Here is a 13,461-nt window from a genome sequence, read left to right on the forward strand (position 1 = left end):
AATTTGTGACGAAATTTTTTTCCTCACTTATTGTGCTTTTTGATGACGAAATTTTTTGTCATCAATTATTCCTTTTGGCGACGAAAAAATTCGTCACTGATGGGTCACATCGGTGACGAAATTTTTCGTTGCGAAAGATGTTTTCATATGGAGAAAAAAATCCTTCTTTCTTGCTCCTACTAGGTTTCGAACCCAAGTCACCTGAGTTTTTCACACAAGTTCTGACCAACTGCACTACACACAATTTTCAATAAATAGTTGAAATATCTAATATATAACACATATGTTTAACATGAAAATATATTTCGAATGTAATTTTGAACCTTGAAACATTAAAATTAGTAATTTTGATAAATATGAAAGTTGTAGGCAATTGAGTTATTGTTCAAACCCAATTTGAATTATTTCAATCGGAGTTTTTAGTAAAGAGTTATGTCCGAAATACATTTAGTGACAAAGCGCAATTCATAAATTTCGTCACGAAAGATACCCATTTGACGACGAAATATATTTTTCGTCACTAAAAGAGTTAAAATGGTGACTAAATTATTTTTCGTCACCAAAGTTAAGCATTTGGTGACGAAAATTTCTCTCATTTGGCGACAAAGTATATTTTTTGTCACCAAATGATTATCTTTGGCGACGAAAAATAATTTTGTCACCTTTTTTAAGCTTTCGGCGACGAAAAATGTATTTCGTCGCCAAATGGGTACCTTTGGTGACGAAAATATTTTTTTCATCGCTAAACAGGTATAATTGGTGACGAAATTATTTTGTCACGGAAGTTGTCAAAATAGTGACGAATTTATTTTTTCGTTGCCAAATATACTCATTTAGTGACGAAATTAAATTTCGTCGCCACTTTTTCGTCACAAATTTTCATTTTTCGTGTAGTGGGCACACTTGTTTTGGCTGCGCCCAAGCTTTAGGCTCACGTGGAATTTCAACCTCGACAATGCCGGCAACATGTCTGACCATGAGCATGAGGTATTCAATCTCAAAATCCTAATTTATTAGTATTTGCAAAATACTTTTCGCATGAGCATGATCTGATGGACTGAAAATAAGATTAGTGCATGAACTTTGGAGTTTGGAGCATGAGAACATAGTTTATAACTTCATATACAATTTAATCAGACTACTAGATTAGTGCCTGAAAATTAGAGTGTGATTATGTTGATTTTAATTTTCATTTGTTTTAGATGGATGATATTGATGATGATGATGATGATATTATGGATGATGCTGCCGAGTTTGATATTCCTCAAAATGCTGAATTAAACGATGATCAAGTGCCTGAAAATAAGGTTGAGTCGAAAAAGATTGTTGGTAGTATTGCTAATAAAAGGGCTCCTTGTTGGAAACACTTTAACATTATTACACCAGAGGGTCATTCGAAACCTAGGGCTGCATGCAAATGGTGTCTGAAGGATTATGCATGTCATTCGAAGCTCAATGGTACAAAATCACTTACTCATCATCTAAAGTTTCAGTGTTTCAATTATCCCATGAGCACGAAATTTACGGGTAGTAGGCAAAAACTTCTTAGTTTTCAAAAAAAAGAACACAATGGCGAAACAAGTGCAAACCTTGTGCCTGCGACTTTCACTGTTGATGCATGTAAAAGAGCACTAGCGAAGATGATAATAATTGATGAGTTGCCATTTTCATTTGTTGAGGGGGAAGGTTTCAAACAGTTTATTGAAGTTGTTCAACCAATGTGGAAGCCTCCAGGTAGGCTTGTGATGGCCAAGAACTGCATGCTTGTTTATGGGGAGGAGAAAATGGCATTGAAACAAATACTTAAGCATCAAAGGTTGTGTCTTACAACGGACACTTGGACTTCAGTCCAAAATTTGAATTACATGTGTCTGACGGGACATTTTATTGATGAGAATTGGAAATATCAAAAGAAAATTCTGAATTTTTGCATCGTTCCTAATCACAAGGGTGATACTCTTGGTAGGATGGTTGAACAATGTTTGTTGGATTGGGGGGTTGATAAGTTTTTAACTGTTACGGTTGATAATGCATCATCGAATAGTCTTTTGATTGCTTACTTGGAAAGAAAGACCAAACATAGGAAGACCACCATTTTAAATCACGAGTTCTTGCATGTGAGATGTTCGGTACATATCTTAAATCTAATCGTACGTGAGGGATTGCAAGAGATAGATGTCCCAATTGGAAGGGTGCGAAATATTGTGAGATATGTGAGGTCTTCCCCTTCTAGAATGACGGAGTTTTGGTCATGTATTGAAAAGGAGGGCATTACATGTAGGCTTAAACCTTATTTGGATGTGTCTATTCGTTGGAACTATACATATTTTATGTTGGAGAGGGCTTTTACTTATCAAAAGGCTTTTGATCGATTATGTGATGACCCATCCTTCAAATTAAATGTAAGAAAGGAGGAGATTGATGAGGAATTTGATGATGTAGATGGTTTTGAGGGTATGGGTAGGATAATTGAAATTGAGAAAAGAAAGAAAAGGAGAGGGAGAGGGCGGAAGGAAAATGTTGGGCCTCCAACTTCAAGTGATTGGGAAAAAATCAAGTTGTATGTAAAATTTCTTCGAGTGTTTTACCTTGCAACTTTGAAATTTTCGGGTTCTTTGTATGTCACCTGCAATGTTTTTTTTGATGAAATGGTGTTGATTCAACAAGATATTGTGAAGTTGTGTGAAACCGATGATAATGAATTGCATGATATGGCACTTGGTATGCGTGAGAAGTTTGATAAGTATTGGGGAGATTTTGATAAGATTAATCAAATGTTGATGTTTGCGGTTGTTCTTGACCCTCGATCCAAAATTGGGTTCTTTGAATATTGCTTTCGAAATACTTTGGGCTATGATAAGACGGTGGTTGGTGAGTTGACGGATAATATAACAAATGGAATTACCCGTTTATTTGAATGGTATGTGAAGAATAATGCAAACTTGAATGTGCTTAGTCAAGAGGTTAGGGGATCATCGGACAAAGGAGATTTGGATGGAGTTGAAATGGAGATTGGTAGTCATAAATCTTTGAAATCTCAATTTAAGATGCACATGCAAAAGGAAACCAACATGGCATGCAAATCGGAATTGGAAAAGTATCTTGCAGAAGCAAGTGAGGATGATAGTGACAAATTTGATGTATTGCGTTGGTGGAAGTTAAACTCCTCTAAGTATCCAATTGTCTCTCAAATGGCATGAGATGTGCTAGCTATCCCCGTGTCCACGGTTGCCTCCGAATCCGCTTTTAGCACGGGCGGACGTGTGATTGATCCCTATCGAAGTTCTCTCTCTCCGAAGACCGTGGAAGCTCTTATTTGCACGCAACAATGGATAAGGAAGCCAACTAAAATCAATATAAAAGAACAACTTGATGAGTTGGAGCAATTAGATTCGGGTACTACTCTTTTTAGTTCTTGATTTCTTTATGTTATGTGGTTCTTAAATATCTTTTATGTTGAATGTCTTAGTTGTTTGTTTTTGTTTGTTTTTTTCTTCTTATGTTTGTAGTTGTCTTGGAATCAATTGATAACGATTAAGGAGTTGGTGGCAACCGTGGCATGCTACAATTGTTTTTTCGTGGTTGAGGTAAATCCTAATCACATACACATATTTTTTTTCTGTTTGCAATAATTTTTTTTACTACTTTTTGTTTTTCTTAGTGTTTACTGTTTTTTATGTTCAAAATGAGGGCTAGATTGTTGGCAACTTGGCATAGTATTTTGAAGTATGGTGGTGCAGTTTTCAAGCTGGGGATGGTTCTGCATTCTGCAATCTGCTAGTTGACTGGTTCTGCATTCTGCTGGTTCTTTGGTAGCATTCTGTAATGATAATGACTGGGATTCTATGGGATTTTGTTGGCATTAGTGTTTTCAATTTGATAGACTTTAACTTGAAGTATGGTGGTATTTTTTTCTGATGGACACTTTAACTGTATTCTGCTAGATTGTTGGTATTTTGTGTTTTTGTGATGGCTGCTTCTGTTTTTTGAAATTTGGTTCCAAGATGTGTATAAGTTAGAATTCTGGGTGTAATCTTGCATTTTTTGACGCAAGTATGCTATTGTATTGTGAAGGTTAAGCAGTTGGTTTCAAGAAGTGCATGGGTGTGGTGAGTTTTAAGTGTATGAGTGTGCAACTGTTATTGTATTTTTTTGGTTAAGCAGTTGTTTTCAAGCAGTTAGTTTCAAGCAGTTGGTTAAGCAGTTGGATGTGGTGAGTTGTGAACAAAAAGATTGGCTCATTGGGTTCAGATTCAAAAAAAACAAAGAAATTGGGCCAATAGGCCACTAACTTGAAGGCTTTTTTGTATTTGTGGTAGATTGGGCAATGTGGGCCCAAAATCTTTTTTTGCCATTAAAAAAAAAACAGGTGAAATTGGCCCACTATCAAAAAAATACCTTTATCAAAAAATCAGGTGCAATGGGCCTATTTATGGCCCACTATCAATTTCTTTTTTAATTGGCCCATTTTTAATTTTTTATCTTTGGCCCAATTCGGGCAGCCCGAATTCCCCGACCGGACCGAATCCACCCTAAACCGAATTGGACCGATTGTACTTTCGGTCGGGATCGGTCTTGACATTTTTTTCCCCGAACATGATCGGTCTTCAATCCCGGTGGACCGAACCGACCGACCCCGAACCGATAACACCCCTACCCCAACGTCAAACAAAGGCATATTATACCTTTCCGGAATTGTCTCGACGAGACAAACAGGATGGGTGGATCAGATCCCCTTTCCGAGCTATTTCGAAAAACGCGATGTTGGACAGAGACAGAAACAAGTTCAGTCTTGGGTGTTAATGGCTACCCACACTCTGATACCAATTTTTATGTCCAGAGGGGATCAAACCAAAGCCAAAATATACACACACACGAACACATAATTTACGTGGTTCCCCAAAATGGGGTACTCCACGGAGGAATCAGAGCTATTTTCAGATGGGTAAAGCTTTACAAATGAGGCCTCTCACCTCACCACACCCTGCTACATAGCTAACCTCACAGGTCTCTCACTCAGAAGAGATACAAATACCAAAAACCAAAGGTCTCCTTTTATAGGCCGATCAAATCCTCCAGCTGCAAAGCCACACCAAACATGGCCTTTACTCCAATCGGTTGAGGAAAGACTTTGAGGGCTGTGGTGTGCTTGAGCACAATGCTGGTTGTCTGTTGATGACAACCCAAACGGCTAAGGATGGGAAAGGAGTTAAGAGGATGGGAGCCACATACATGGCTTCAATAGTCAACAGGAATCTACTACTTGCTTAAACTTTAGAATTGGGACAAATTGAAAATATAACCGCTGTATAGTCATGTTTGCTAGGAATCTACCATATTAAATTGGAAAAAAGATGTTTACACCGACGTAGTGTTTACACCATATTTCACCGCCTATCAATGATCGATCGAAAGGTGGCAATTATGAGAATGCTTCCTATTTTATTATTATTAAGTATTCGTATTAATATTAGAACTAGTATTAGTATTTCTTTTATTATTGTTATTTGCATGCAGGACATTTGGCTTGCTCCTACACATATGGAAGTTAAAAGGACACTTGTCATGCTCCTACACATTTGAAGGGAAATGGGAAGTTATTTTGACAAGTGGAAGCAAATGATTGAATGAAGACTAGTGGAGAAGTTAGGAAGTTATTTCCTACGTTTGTTGTTTTCTATAAATAGTCTTTTAAGACTTTATTGTAATCTCTCTCCAACAAATCAAAGTCTATCTTTATTTGTCTTAATTTTTGGCATTACTAACCCATTCGGGTTATAATTAGGAGTAGGAGTAGAATTTCATATTCTAAGCTAACTTAGGATCTTCGATGTGTCGCTCACGGCGATAGATCAATCGTTGAAGATTAACGGAAGTCTCTTCCATTTGTCTTCAATTTCGTTCGTAATCTCACATTTGACTCGACTGCCATTTCTCTTCCGGTGAAGTCCTGAAATACGGCGTGGAACCACGGATCCGTCTTGTGGAGACATAGTCGCATTCGCCCTTATTTTTGTTGTTGGCATTGTTTCCCAAAATCTCTGTCGATTTCGATCGAGGGAAAAATTGGTAAAATTGTTTGTCTATTTTTCTCACTTATAGTCGACGAATCGACTACGGATTGTTATGCGTGTGTGCTGGAATGTGGGTGTTTATGATGGTGGAGTTTGGTTCCCTACCGTATTTTAGGACTTCTCTGGAAGCAAACTTAATGAAGTGAATGGAGATGAAAGAAGAACAACAAAATGGACTTTATTATTCTCCGGAATAGAAGTCGATCGACGATGAGAACACAATCGAACAGACAATTACGTTACAAGCTACTCCTGGAGCAAGAAATGTAAAGTACAGATAAAAGTAGAAGCCTTTGGGTGATTGATTGGGGTTGTAACTATCTTCAATTCTTGTATTTATAGTGTGTAGATTCGACTTGAAATTCAAACCAAATGGAATTCCCTTCTCTAGTTTGAATTGGGCAATTACTTCCTTATTTTGCTCCATGATCTCACACGTTCCCAATGTTGTAATTGCTTCAACTGCCTGTATTAACTGTCTTGCCCATGATCTGCTTGTGACTTGTGTTCTGAAACGTGTTCCAATAGTTAAATAATTACTAACCGTCGATCAGTCCACTTGATTTTCCTTAATAGGCTTCACATTGAATTTAAATAAATTAGTCTAAAATGTGTTTACATGTGTAACACTTTGACCCAGTCGATCATAATAGACTAAATTACCAAATTATGGTGTAAACAATGCCCCCCTATTTACTTGAGTTAAGGATTAACTTGGGTAAATAATCCCTTAGTACATCACCGCCTATATAAAGCAGAGTACTTTAAATTTTAGGGCACGAATCTGAGTTTCTTCTCACACTAACATCCTGAAGCAACTCAATCCCGAATGGCACCGAAATCCAAATCGAAGGTTTCTAGCGATCCTGTTGAAGATCCGACTACTGAGTCAATAATGGAGGACACTCTTCGATTTCCTGATTCGTACTGAAATGAAACTAACCAGAACACCCAAGTTCTGATCCCCGACAATAACGTCAGTTCTCACTGTATGTTGGGTCCGATTTTTTCTTCGGCCATTCCGAATGGCCTTCCAGAAGTTTATCCTGTGGTGGAACATGATCCACTTCTTCTACAGCTTCCAACGCTTGAATGGTCAGGGGGTAAGAACACTTGCCTTCGTTCCTGGCCTTACACCGTCGAAATGGGATGGGTAGATTGGGTAAGGCATACGATGAAGTTTCTTTTTTAGGACTGGAAGACAATGGGAATTCGTGAGACAATTGAACTCTCACAATTTCCATTAGAAATGAACTCTAAACTTTTAGCCGCTGCAGCTTATTTCTGGTCCAAATCATCCAACGCCCTAATTTTGCATTGCGGTTTATTATCTCCGACTGTTTTGGATATTTCTCATTTGACTGGCCTTCCTTCCCTAGGCCGTGAGGTAAATGCTCTCCTTTCTCCTGATCCATATGATCCCCCATTTATTGTTCCATCATTTGGGGTAAGTTACTCGAAATGGTTAAAGACTCACTATAAAGCCAAAGCATCTGGGCCTTGTTTCCATGAGAAAGTCGCATTTTATCTGTTTTGGATTTGTAGATTTCTTATGGCAGTTCCTGGACTTAGGGTTACCAAAGAATATCTTAATTTGGCCACTCAAGTAAAAGGTTGGCCCTTGCTCCGTTCATTCTAGGATCCCTATATAAAGGCCTGTTCACCTTTGTTGACAAGAAGATAGCAGACTCTTGTGGTGGTCCTTTTTGGATTTTCCAAGCTTGGTTGTATGCATATTTTCCTCAACTAAAACCTAAGCTAAATAATCCTCTTCGATCAGATGAAGCCTTACAAACGTGTCGTAGCTATGCTGAACATTTCTTAGGTTTTTTGACTCAAAAAGAGGAATCATCCTTTCAGAGGTATTTTACTTTCTTCTACGAAGATAAAAAGAAGAATTGGCTTGTTTTCTATCCGTTCGGTAAATTTGAATATGCCTCTGAGAGGTTAAGGCCATGTTTTGAGGACATTCCATCAGCCTCTCCCCAACTCGTAGAGAAAATGACACACTCCAAGCGGTTATTCTGGGCTAGCATTCTTCTTCCAAGACTTATCCCAGTCGATTTTGCCCTGAATAATACTCCTTTTGGGAATTGTAGTTTTGAAAATTATTCCCCCTGTCAATTTGCTCGACAATTTGGCCTTTCACAAGGCATTCACATGCCTTTCGTTCATCCGAAAATTGTTGAGATGGCCTCCAGCTGGCTAACGATTAAGGCTAAAGACTCGCAAATGATATCCTTGATGGTTAGCAATTTTCACCATCGTGTGAAAGCCTTTAAGTTTACTGATTTCAAGACCAATGGTGGGACCTCGCCCACCTTTGATGAGTGGTGGTCGACTATGAAAGCCCTTTACTTTAGTGCTCCACTTTCGGACTGCCTGTACAGACTTGATCTGGAATACAAATATCTCCAAGACAAGGCTGGTAAGCAAAACTGTTCATTGGATTTCAGTTCAATTAGTTATTCTATTACTAATATTGTTTCATTAAGAGAGGTAACGGCTCGACTGCCTGATGAGCCTTCCAAGGCCGTTGTGCCTCATGCAGAAGCAGTCATTCCCATATCGTCCGTACCAAGTGGGAATACCAGGAAAAGAAAAGCAGAGACAATCAAGGACTCAGAAACTGGGTCAAGAACACAGACTCTCAGAATCAAATCGAGTACTCTAAGTCAGAAAGCTTCTAAAAGCCTTCCCATTGATAGGCCCAAAAGAAAGGTTGATGAAGTCCCAACCCCAACGAAGCAATCGACAAGAAAGCAAATCAAGAAACAAATTGGTGATAAAGGATTGACTTCAAGGGTACACATTCACCTTTTCTCTTATGATTCATGCTCCTCTGTAAGCCTTTATATTCTTATCTCTTTTTCTTTTACAGAGAGGTAAGGGGACTAGAATCGTGAATGCCTTTGAAGAAGTGGAGGAGGATGAAAATTCTTCAAAATCCTCACAAATTCAGAAATCTTCCTTTTCAGCAGGAGAGACGGTTGATACTGACTTGGCGATTGACCAATTCGAGTCCTTTGATACAGCAGTTTGAGATCCTTTGGATCAAGCTGATTGGTTACCAGAAATGCAGGAGAAACTCCTATACCAGGAAAATCCTTTGTTGCAGGATGATAACTCCCTCTTGCAAATTAGTGAGGGCATGGGTTTGATGTCAGTTGATACTGAACCTGATATGCATATCAACCAGCAATGCGCTGATGCTACTAATCATCTTGAATCAATTTCAACGAATACTGAACCAAAGCATGATGCTCAAGCAATGCTTAGCAAAACCAAAGTTGATTCTCACACCTCTCAGCAAGCTCACAAAATTGATCTGAATCAGCAGGAGGACATTAAGGAGGATTTGGCTACCCCTCGAATGACGGACGTGCCTAATTTAGAAGGTCAACTTGCACTAAACGAGAAGGGGTCGGAAGGGAAAGGACCGTTGGAGGGTCCTGCTAACATTGAAATAACCCAAACCAGTCCTAACCAAAAAGGTGGTCAGGGTGCAGAAGATGTAGCCTCTAGCCCTTCTGGTAATCAAGTTATACTACCAGCAAATGTGAATAATCCTAATCCTGTAGCTATTCCAAGGACTCTTGCTCGAAATGCATCCCCACGTTTAGTGAACAAAGCTGCAACAAATCCCGTAGGCATAGAGAGTTCGACTCAGGTTAAGTCTTCATGTGATTCATTAGACCATCTGATGGAAGAGATAGAGTCGATTTCTCAAGCCTTTCGATCGCTAACTGAGGTCTCAGAATCTAGTAGCTCTTTCTTTTTCCTTCAGTTTAGTGAAGAAACTCAGAAAGAAATTCAAGGTTTCTTTGATTTCTTACAACTCCCTTTTGAAGAATTGATGATGGCGAAGTCTACAGAGTTCAGTGCCTGTGTTGAATCATTGTCTCAAAGGCATGTCTTTCCCCTCAGGGAACAAATTATCTTGGAAAACTATGCATCATCATTGGGTGATAATATTAGCCTTTTTCGATACTATCAGAAAGAGATTAATCAAAAGCAGGAGTTGATTGGCAACCTTTCCAACCTGACGGTTAGGTTATTGACTATGCATACTGATGCTTCAACTTTGAAGTCGAGGCTTGTGGCCATCAATCAGGATGAACGGGAACTGTTACATCGACTGGGCCAATTGCAATCTGAGAAAGAACATCTTCTTGTAACAGCAAGCCAACTTGATAAGGACTTCAAACGTCTAGCAGAAGAAGGCAAAGGAATTTCAGTTCATGTTTCCGCCGCTCGTGAGGACTTGCAAAGGAATAGAATTAAATGTGATGAACTTATAACTAAATGGGAGGCTTTTAAGTCTTCTTTTCTTCATGAGTGACTGATGTTAACTTTGTAATCATTGACTAGCTCCATCAGTACAAAATTGTAAGTACTATTTGCTTTTTTTGTTACCTTTCAGTAGGTGACGTACCGAAAAACAATGAATGACAATCGAATGGGTGTTAGGCCTTCAATGGCCTTCCCCTTATTTCTTGTTTGGAATAACTATCCCTTAACAACATTTTGTGAATGCCCAATTTAAGGGATAAATCAACACAATTGGTTCATGTCCCTCCTATGTATGAATGCAATTCACACGATCAAACCTCCTGATCCTTAGGTATCTGGATCGTGGGCATTTATAATCATGGCATCACCACGTCATAACTCATGACGACGTTTCCTTTCTACTTTTAGGGAACATGCATAGTAATTAATGACGGTTAAGTACAGCAAATGATGTCGTTTTGCAGTAAACCAGCCGCCTTACCTTGGAAAACAATAATTGAGTGCACACTACCCCTATCAGTTGTCACGTCTTTTAATTTTCCCTCGGGGCAACTGCCCACAACCCACGTCTTTAGACCTTCTTTGGCCTATAAATACCAACACTGAGTACAGAATACAACCATTTGTGTTTTCTACGTAATGGCTAACAACAGTTCTTCTACTTCTCTTTCTGCCCAAATCACTCCTGTCCACATCAAGCAGTTAGCCACTGAACTTTCATGGGCTCTAATGGAAGATCACAACGAGTGCAAAAGAAAGATTCAGGCTATCCACAATCGAGTGGAGGGTATGGCACTTCGTATGGAAAAGATGGAGTCTGCCATTAAACTCGGGGTGGCAAACTGGGACACCATCGACTACAAGCCTCCTTCAGTCGATCCTGCTGACATCAGGTCCTCCATGGCTGGCACCTCTAGTCAGAGGAAAGAATGGCCTACAGAATAGGCCTTTTCTTGTGGGGTCGTCCTAGTGTAGGTTTTAGTATTTTCCTTTTTAGATCTCATTTGAGATCTTTTTCTTTTGTGGTTAGGTCCCTATAGGGATCTTTTCTTTATTAGGTTCCCATTTGGGTTCCTTCCTTTTATTGTTAGATCCTTCTTGGGATCTTTCTTGTTTTTTGTTTATAGTCGCCTCTTGTAACGCTACCCTACCCATGGGTAGCTTTTGACCGTGGTATAAATATGTTTGTTTTAACTCATGTTTTTCCCACATAGATGGAAAATAATGCTTTAAATACTTACCATTAATAGTTCTTTCGTGAAGAACTCCCTCGACTGATTCTAAATGGTATGCACCTCCTCGTAAGATTTGAGCAACATGGAAAGGACCTTCCCAATTTGGAGACCATTTTTCAAATCTTCCCTCCTTCTTTTTTGAGTCGATTGGAAGAATTGTTTTCCAAACTAAGTCTCCGACTGCAAAAGATTTTTGTTTCACTCTTTTGTTGTAAGCCCGTTCCACTCTCTTCTTTTGGGCTTGAATTTGGTTCAGGGCATGTAACCTTTTTTCTTCCAATCCATCGATGTCCAAATACATTGCCTCCTCATATTGCAGGTTTGGATCATAATGACGTGCCATCCTTAACGATTGAACATTAATTTCGACTGGCAAAACTGTTGCGTGCTCGTAAACTAGTTCGAAAGGGGTTACCCTAGTACTCTCTTTTTGTGATGTTCTGTATGCCCATAACACTCTGGGCAACAGGTCATGCCATTCTTTTGGGTTATCATCGATTACCTTTGCCAATGTATTCTTTATAATTTTATTGATTGATTCGACTTGCCCATTAGCTTGGGCATAGTACGGAGTGGAATTCAAGATCTGTATTCCATACTTTTGTGCATATTGGGCAACTTCTCTACCATTGAATATAGACGCTTGATCAACAGTGATAGTTTCAGGAATCCCAAATCTACATAAAAGATATTCCTCAATAAAATCAATCACTCGTTTCTGTGAAACACTTATTAAAGGTATTGCCTCTGTCCATTTCGTGAAATAATCAGTTGTTACTATAACAAATTGATGTTGTAATGAAGACGCTGGGTGAATTTCTCCTATCATATCGATCGCCCAACCTCTGAACGGCCAAGGTTTTATAACCGATTGCAATTGATGAGCAGGGATCCTTTGAATAGGTCCGTGCTTTTGACATTGCTGGCAGCCTTTAGCATACTGAATACAATCAGCCCGAATGGTTGGCCAATAATATCCATGCCTCTTAATTAACCATCTCATTTTTTCACCAGCTTGATGGGCACCACAAGTTCCTTCATGGACCTCTCCCATGATTCTCATCGATTGGTCTTTGCTGGCACACAACAATAGTAGACCATCGGAAGTTCTTCTATACAAATCCTGTCCTAGCAGAACATAATTGACAGATCTGCATTTGACAATCCTTTTTGCTCTCTCATTAGGATTTATCAAATAGTTTTTTATTGGAACCATCCAATCTTCAGAAACATCAATTATTAAAATGTCCAATCGGTTCTTCTCCCTTTCCATTGAGAAGGGTAAAAACCTTTCTTGAATTCTGATTATTTTCTCAGTGTCCCCTTCAGGAATTTTAACTCCTGAGGCTGTTTGAGCCATTTGATTGGCTTCACCATTTTGAAGTCTCAAAATATGTTGAAAATGTATCTCATTAAAGTTTTGAGCAAGACGTCGAACTTTTTCAAGCTGCAAATTCAATAAGGGGTGATAGCACTTATAATGCCCCGTAATTTGTCGAATGATCAACTGTGAGTCCCCAAAGACTCTCAAATATCGTATGTTCAAATCTTTTGCTATTTCCAAGCCTATGATTAAAGCCTCATATTCTGCTTGATTGTTTGTTTGAACTCTATTCTCATCGAGTTGGAAAGAGAACTGGAACATTTCTCCTTTTGGAGATGTCAGGACGACACCTGCCCCAACTCCATTGTCTGTTTTTGAACCATCAAAAGATAATTCCCAAGGTTTAAGCTCCACAAAATGTATTTCGAAGGTATCTTCTTCCAAATGTAGATTTGGATGCTCAGATAGGAAATCGGCCAAAGCTTGTCCTTTCACTGCCTTTTGAGGCACGTATTCAAAGTCATACTCGACTAAG

The 13,461-nt window shown here is 38.9% G+C and overlaps 1 protein-coding gene across 3 annotated transcripts; it reads left to right on the forward strand.

Moving 5' to 3' along the window:
- The first annotated feature begins 901 nt into the window (after nucleotides 1–901).
- LOC131329836 (zinc finger BED domain-containing protein RICESLEEPER 2-like) lies at nucleotides 902–4,090 on the forward strand. Of its 3 annotated transcripts, none has more exons than XM_058363233.1 (4): nucleotides 902–987; nucleotides 1,203–3,396; nucleotides 3,510–3,587; nucleotides 3,662–4,090. In XM_058363233.1, the coding sequence occupies exons 1-2, from the start codon at nucleotides 967–969 to the stop codon at nucleotides 3,198–3,200; spliced, it is 2,019 nt and encodes a 672-aa protein (XP_058219216.1). In that variant the 5' UTR covers nucleotides 902–966; the 3' UTR covers nucleotides 3,201–3,396; nucleotides 3,510–3,587; nucleotides 3,662–4,090. The 3 variants fall into 3 exon arrangements, with proteins under 3 accessions (XP_058219216.1, XP_058219215.1, XP_058219214.1); XM_058363232.1 differs by having other exon boundaries at nucleotides 3,691–4,090; XM_058363231.1 differs by having other exon boundaries at nucleotides 3,697–4,090.
- Nucleotides 4,091–13,461: the final 9,371 nt, after the last annotated feature.

This window comes from Rhododendron vialii, chromosome 6a (assembly GCF_030253575.1).
Source record: "Rhododendron vialii isolate Sample 1 chromosome 6a, ASM3025357v1".
In the NCBI taxonomy this organism is placed as follows: Eukaryota; Viridiplantae; Streptophyta; class Magnoliopsida; order Ericales; family Ericaceae; genus Rhododendron; species Rhododendron vialii.

Bases quoted from the DNA above. Each gene is read 5' to 3' on its own strand.
- LOC131329836 (XM_058363233.1), top strand. From the start codon at position 967: ATGTCTGACCATGAGCATGAG. The intron at 988-1,202 runs GTATTCAATCTC...CATTTGTTTTAG, and splicing joins TGTCTGACCATGAGCATGAG to ATGGATGATATTGATGATGA.